Source organism: Penaeus japonicus, unplaced genomic scaffold, assembly GCF_977035675.1.
Source record: "Penaeus japonicus unplaced genomic scaffold, GWHDUDI00000001_assembly GWHDUDI00000020, whole genome shotgun sequence".
Lineage (NCBI taxonomy): Eukaryota > Metazoa > Arthropoda > Malacostraca > Decapoda > Penaeidae > Penaeus > Penaeus japonicus.
In genome coordinates, this window is record NW_028234422.1 from 36,546,642 (window position 1) to 36,554,141 (window position 7,500).

A 7,500-nucleotide genomic window follows, 5' to 3' on the forward strand; every position below is an offset into this window, starting at 1 on the left:
CAATAGTGATAGGTTGCATGGAAATTTTATGCACACACATAATGAAAAGATGAGAGATTGAAAAGCAAATAGAATAATAAAATACTGATAAGATAAAGATAATGAAATTAGTGTGACCTTTGTCTTGAATGCTGCTATGTCAATGCATCAGTATTTCTCAGTATTTCCCTGCAGGTGGAAAATACCAGTATAGCCTGGGAAGTTTACAACACTTGTAATGCACACATTTATTTACATAGGCACATACAAATATGCACATACACATGGTATACAACCATACTCAAACGCAAAGACACAATCTCTGATATTTGCATATTCACATTCACTTTCAGATTCACAGCCATGAACAAACAGAAAATCATACACAATCATATATACTACATCTGCACCCACATGTGCACATACACAAATGTGAAAAGAATACTACATAAATATGTAGGACCTAAATACTCCTAAAAATATGAAAGACCTACTCCATATGAAACTGAAAAGGAAACATAGTTGAGGTAGTATTAAATAATCCTTCCCTTCTACTCTAGTTTTTGGGTGACATACAACTGGGAGAGCTACTTACTCTGTTTCTGTATTGTTACTTTTCCGGGTGTTGGTTTTCAGTGCCTTTGTGGTTGAAATACTTATTTTCAGGAATGTTACATTTTTTAAAAAATAGTTCAGACTCTTAGATGATTTGTAAAATCACATTTTAATCCTCTGTATTTCGACCTTTGAAATACTGGATTTCTATATTTTGTTCTCTATTTGTGTATTTCATTGGAAGACTTGATGTTAACACAATTATTTGTAGCATTTTATTTGGAGATTCATATCTTTAGAAGCAGGCATAAAAAAGATAATGAAAAACAGTGGAAATGAAAGGCAAAAGTCTAAATTTTTGTTATTCCAAGCTCAAGTGGCTGTATATATTTAACACATATATAAAAGGTTAATTAGCATAGAGATATTAATTTCAACATCAAATTAACTATTATAGATTAAAGACAGGGCCAGATATTATATATTGGACACAGATTTTTGAAGAAGATGTCTTAACTTGTAAGATTTAGCAATTTGTCTCTGTTCTTCCACCACAGGAGGATGAAAGTGGCAAATATGTTCACCTGAAGGGCCTACCCAAAGCCCTCTTGCCAGCTCCTCGAGGGAAGCGCATTTTGGATCACTGGTGGGATGCCATCAAAACGTATGTGAAATGATTTTGTATTTTTAATGTGAAATTTATGGTTTTAGGTGTGCAGTTTGTCTTTGATGTGGTTATGTCCTTTGTTTTCATTGTAAGAAGGAACTTTATTTCACTCTCTCTCCTCTGAATCTAAAATTACTCCAAATATGTTTTCATTTTCAAAAGCGTTCCTCATTTCATTTCAGACGTCAGCTATTCAGTGATGTATTCTTGGTCACGAATGCAGATAAATACAAGCACTTTGAACGCTGGGCAACTGCTTCGGACTTTCCCGTGGAGAATATTGTCAATGATGGATCAACTATTCCAGACAATGCCTTGGGATCAGTTGCTGATGTCGAACTTGCCATCCGTACAAAAAACTTGTGGGAAAATGATATCTTGGTCATTGCTGGAGACATGCTCTTCCAGGTACAAATATATGATTAATTCTAGTTTTCACTTGCTTGTGATGAAGTTGAATTTAGTTGTCTTCAGCAACATTTATTAATGATATTCAGGATATATGGAAGGGTTATTGCTCTTTTGCACTGTTTATTTTATTAACCGGATGATTCAACATTTCAGCATAGAGATAATTTCTTATTGCTGCAGATATATCAGTAAGTCTTGTTTCTGTCATTCTCCTTGTAATCATCTGACACAGGATAGCAAGTTTGACATGGCACAGGTACTGGATTACTTCTACAGGACCCCTGATGGTGATTTGGCCATATATTATGAGATGGAGTCTTCTGAGCCCACTTTTTCAAGAGGTATTGTGGAAGTGTGTCCAAAGACAAACAGGTAAGACTTCATTAGACAGTAAGTGTAAGACTGTTGTTTATAATGAACTTTTCTTTTTCTCTTGTATCCTTTCTTGTGATATTTGCTTTTGCCTCAATAATCCAGTTAAAAGAAATTAAAATTCGTCACAATACTTTCCTACTAAGAGGTAGGAATATTTATAGGAGAAGCATTAATTTCTAAACACTCCTTAAAAATAGATTTTCTGTATTGATCTGGCTCTTATCAGTGAAATTTAAAGTTTCATTGTTACATTTTCAGTATCCAGTAAATCTGAAGATGTATCTATCAAATTTATTATTTTCACTTTATGCTTTGTGAAAATATGTCATTCATATATATATATATATATATATATATATATACATATATACATATATACATATATATATATATATATATATATACATATATATATATATAATTATATATATATATATATATATATATATATATATATATTATATATGTATATATATATATATATAATATATATATATATATATATATATATATATATATAATTATATATATATATATATATATATATATACATACATATATGTATATGTATTTTTTTTTATGATAGAGAGATAAAACAGAAGATATTCATGATTTTGTTGATACACTTCTGTTGATTCATTTGTGTTTATTACTGATTATATTTCCGAATATGACAAGTGATTAAGTTGCCTATATTCAAAAACATTCTTCCTTCAACCTCTCTTGTTCCTCATTTGATATGTGTATAATCCCCATGCTATGAACTGCAAGGAAATAAATTCTTTTTATGAAAGGAAGTATTTGATTTGATAAGAAAGCAACAATTAGTTTGTTATTCTTGTGAGAGAATGATACTATATACTACGTGCTCTGCATATAAGATTAAACAAAAGTCATCATGAAATGCGTAAGGGAAAAATTCTAATTTTGTACTCTTTTCCTTTGCAGGATATCGAAGTTCATAGAAAAACCTGCACCTCATGAGACACACTCAAGGAATGCCAGTGTTGTCTTTTACACTTTTCGCTCAGAGACTGTGTCACGCCTTCCAGTGTACCTCCAAGAGTATCAGTCCTCTGCTCAACGTACCTTTGGTTCTTTCATGCAGTGGCTTATTAATGATTTAAAGGTATGAATGAATGTTCAAATGTGTTGGTATAATTATTGTCGTTTGTTAGATGGTGATCATAACACAGTTTATGATGGGTATATTTTGGAAAATTTATTTTAGTACTGTAATTGTAGTGTGTACACAAGCAGCATTATATAGTATTTATTTCAGTAGCTCTTAGACTTACGGAAAGGGGTTTTGAATTTTATTGAGAAATGGAGTGTACACATATAACTGTTAAGTATCTGTAGAGTATGTCTTAAACATTTTTTTCCTTAGCAGAACATTATTGATTATAGAAATATTTGATTATATGCAACTCATCTTTTGCTCTGTGATGTATGATCTTATTAACCCATTATGCCGGGGGCATTCCAGCCTTACAAGTTGTAATGCCGGGGCTCTCGAACGCATAGGCCTAATTTAATTAAATGATCGACGCCATATGACGGCACCCTGTGAACGGGCCTTGAATGCGCGGTACCCGTGGTGTACCACCTGTTGAGAGAGGGTTAACCCATTGGTCGCAGTTTTAATTACATATTTATGCAGTAGTATGGCTGGTTTACTTTGTCTGGCACGGTGCCATCTGCGTCTATGAGCGTCTCTACCTTTGTAGCAAGTCATGCCATCTGCTGCTAATGGGTTAATTGATCGAAAGAGAGAGATAGAGAGAAACTGTAGTTTTGAGAGAGAGAGAGAGAGAGAGAAAGAGAGAGAAAGAGAGAGAAAGAGAGAGAAAGAGAGAGAAAGAGAAAGACAGAGGGGGCACAGTGGGGGAGAGAGACAAGTAAATAAAATCATTGTTATAGGGGGCATAGTGGGGGAGAGAGACAAGTAAATACAATCATTGTTATATTTTGCAGGTTTTGGTGTATGGGATGAAGCTACCTACAGGTTTCCAACTGATTGGTCAAGTCGGCTTAAAGGATTATGAGTCCTGGAACTCATACTTTGCTGATCAAGCCAGGAAAGAGTGTAAGACCCCAAGATCTCACCGAGCGTATGCAAGGTTTGGATAATATCCATTTATTGTGGACTGTTCTTAAAATAGTGGGTACAGCCATAATGCATGCTAGTGGGAATCAGTAGGGTCCTTAAGAGAATGGCTTTGAGCTGTGCTACACCATGAGGGTAGGAAAGGCATCCACTCAGGATCTCTACTTGCCACATAAATGTCCTCCGAAGGAAGGCAACAACGTAACCCTTGTGAGTTAGGGAGTTTATAAATGTTAGGAAATAGAATGATTACTGAATATATTTACAGTAAACATATTGTTAAGCTTTTTGTTTACATTACTTTAAATCAGATTTTGGTAGAAAAGGAATTGTTATCCAGTAAAGATATAAATTGTTCAAATTTAACTTTTGCAAGATAGAAATACATTCTTCTGCATTTAGCATTAACCCTTTGGTGTTGTAAGTGCATGTATATGTGCACTATTTTCTTCTGCATTTAGCATTAACCCTTTGATGCTGTAAGTGCATGTATATGTGCACTATTTGCTGGGGTTTCATTTTATGATTATTCTTTAAATGTAGATGGTTCCACAAATGCTTATTCACCAAGGAGTTAGTTAGCAGGCCTACCTAACCTCATCAGTTTACCCCAGTCCTTGAACTTTCAGGAAAAAAGTTAATATCAGTGATAATAGTGATACTAGAAAGAACATTAGTAATGAGAACAACAGTCATAGAAATAGAAATAGGCTGCTTGGTGACAGGGGCTTGTAGAATCTTTTATATGTAATTTTTTTTTCTAAACAAAACCATATTGGACAGTTCATGGTCTCAGCATCAGTGGGTTAAAAAAGTACAAATTGATAAACACTTTGCACATGGAGTAGATGGTTAAGGGTTTCACAAAATAAACAACAAACAAACAATCCCTGAAACAATGGTTCTCTTTGCAGAGTTGGCATTATGGGTAATCCTTCAGATGGATTTTTTGGCAAGACCATTTCCCTCTCCATTGCCAACTTCTGGGCTGAGGTGACCATCAAGGCGAGTGCCAACCTACGTCTCCTTCCTCACCCTCTAAATGACCCAACGGAATTCGGGTCACTGTCAGACCTGTACGGAATCAGTAACAAGGAAGGATATCTTGGAGGCTTGCGCTTGCTCCAGGCCACGTGCAAGAAGTTCTATAATTTCTGTGCCACCAGAGGGTGAGATGATGTCACTTTTACTTGGGGGGATTTTTATCTCATTTGAATTTTCATATATATTATTTTCAATTTTGATTTGTTTTTGTTTCTTTTTCCTTTGCTTTCCTACTTTACCTGTCTCTGTTTCTCTTTTTCTCTCTCTGTTTCTCTCTCTGTTTCTCTTTTTCTCTCTCTGTTTCTCTTTTTCTCTCTCTGTTTCTCTCTCTGTTTCTCTTTTTCTCTCTCTGTTTCTCTCTCTGTTTCTCTTTTTCTCTCTCTCTTTTTATACGTTTTCTCTTTCACGTTCTTTGCTCTTTTTTCATCTGTCACTCTTTTCTCTTTTTCCCTCTCTTTCTTTCTCTATTTTCTCACTTCCGCACCTCTCTACTTTTTTCTTTGAATCTCTCTTTATTTCTCTCACTCTCTTTCTCCTTTTCTCTGCTTCTTTCTCTTCTCCGTTCTCTCTCTTTCGTTCTTTTTCTCTCTTTCTCTTAACTCTTTTTTCCTTCATTTCTCTTTCTTTCTCTTTCTCTCTCTTTCTTTCTACTTTCTTCTTTCCCATCTCTCTCTTCTTCCATTTTCTCTTTCTCCTCTTTCGCTTTATTTCCCCGTCTTTCTCTTCTTTCGCTCTTATCTTCCTCTTTACTTTCCGTTCTTTTCCTTCCATCTTACTCTTCTTTTCTCTCTCATTGAGTTTCGCAGTGTGGATCATTAATTTATTCTCACTCTCTCGATCGTCCAGATGCATATTATTTTTCTCCTCGCTCTCTCCACTCTTTCTCTCACTTTCTCTCTCTTCTCTTTCTCTTTTCTCTGTTTCTCGAGATCTTTCTCGCTCCTCCCCTCCCTTAGTGGTCCCGTTCTCTCACTAGTTACTAGGATCCTTAGGTTTCTTCTAGGACAAGTCCCTACGTTCATCCATTCTTCCTCAGTTCTTATTCAGATCAAACCTATTCTCTTCTTCCCTCACAAATCCTCCTTCTCTCTCACGCTTCTCCTCTCCTCTTTCTCCTTCTTTTCTCTTCTCTCCTCTCTCTCCTCGCCAAGCTTTCTCGGCTTTGATCTCTTACACCGACAGTCTTTCCTCTCTCTATCTATGTTCTTCATCAATTCCTCTTCTATTTCCTCAAAGACACTGCAGCAGGATATTTCTTTCTCTCTTTCCCCACTCCTCTCTCTTTCTCTCTCTCTCCTCGCAGTCTCTCTCCCTCTTCTACTCTCTCTCTCTCCTCTCTTCCCTCTCCCGTCTCTCCTCTCTCATCTCTTCTCTCTCTACTCATCGTCCATCCTCTCTCCTCGCTTCTCTCTTCTCTCTTCATCCTCGTCTCCTCTAATCTCTTTCCTCTTCTTAGACCACTGCGACGAGTCTCTTTCTCTACTTCTCTCTAGCTTCTCTTGTAGTTCTATTCTCTCACTCTTCTCGCTCTCTTTTCTCTCTTTCTAGCCTCCTCATCTCATTGTCTATTTCACCTCTTACTTATTTTTCCCCCTTCTACCTTCCACCAATACCACTTGCCCCACTCCCTCCCCCACCCCCTTGCTCCACTTCATCCACTTTCTCATTCCCCCCCTCTAATCTCTGTTACACATAGTTGCTTTGGTTGCATATTCTTCATCTCTTTCCTCTCTTTCCCCTCCTTCCCGCTTCCCCCTCTGAATCTCCCTTCCGTCAGAGTGTCCCTTCTCAGCCTAACCCTGCCCACTAGTCATCTCACCATTCTACCTCTTTCTCTCTCTCTCGTCATCGTCTCTCTCGTTCGCGTCTCTCCAAAGTTTTCCTTCCTGACTCTTCTCCCTCTCCACCTCTCTCATCTCTCTTCATACTTAACTCCCCCCCCCCCCCCGCCCTTTCCCCCCCCCCCCCTTCTCCCCCCCCCCCTCCTCCTCCCTTCCTACCGCTACCACTTCTCCCTCCCCCCCCATCCTTTCATCCCCCTATCCCCCTTTCCCCCGCCCATCTCTCCGCACTATCTCCTTCTTCCCCCCTTCTCCTTCCTCGCCCCCTTCTCTCTCACTTCCCTCTTCCCCTCTCTTCTTTGTTTTTCCCCCCTTCTTCCCTCTCTCTTCCTCCCTTTTCTTTTTCTCTCCCTTCCTCCCCTTTTCTCCTCGCGTAGCTCTCTCGGTGCTCAACATTGTTGTTTTTTTTCTCTCTCTCTCCCCCTTCCTTCGCCAGCCCATCTCTTTCCTCCCTTCTACTTCCTTGGTATTCTGCTATTCCTCTCTCCTCCTCTTCCCTCTCTTCCTCTCTGCCAGCT

The 7,500-nt window shown here is 37.8% G+C and overlaps 1 protein-coding gene across 2 annotated transcripts in view; it reads left to right on the top strand.

The window, feature by feature from the left end:
• The window catches only part of LOC122247701 (uncharacterized), a 19,689-nt gene that overhangs the window by 2,929 nt on the left and 9,260 nt on the right, over positions 1-7,500 (top strand). For both annotated transcript variants that reach the window (XM_043007224.2, XM_043007225.2), the window contains exons 3-8: positions 1,092-1,198; positions 1,384-1,609; positions 1,845-1,984; positions 2,936-3,116; positions 3,965-4,110; positions 5,012-5,266. In XM_043007224.2, the coding sequence (XP_042863158.2) occupies positions 1,092-1,198; positions 1,384-1,609; positions 1,845-1,984; positions 2,936-3,116; positions 3,965-4,110; positions 5,012-5,266 (1,055 nt within the window). The remainder of the gene's footprint in view (positions 1-1,091; positions 1,199-1,383; positions 1,610-1,844; positions 1,985-2,935; positions 3,117-3,964; positions 4,111-5,011; positions 5,267-7,500) is intronic.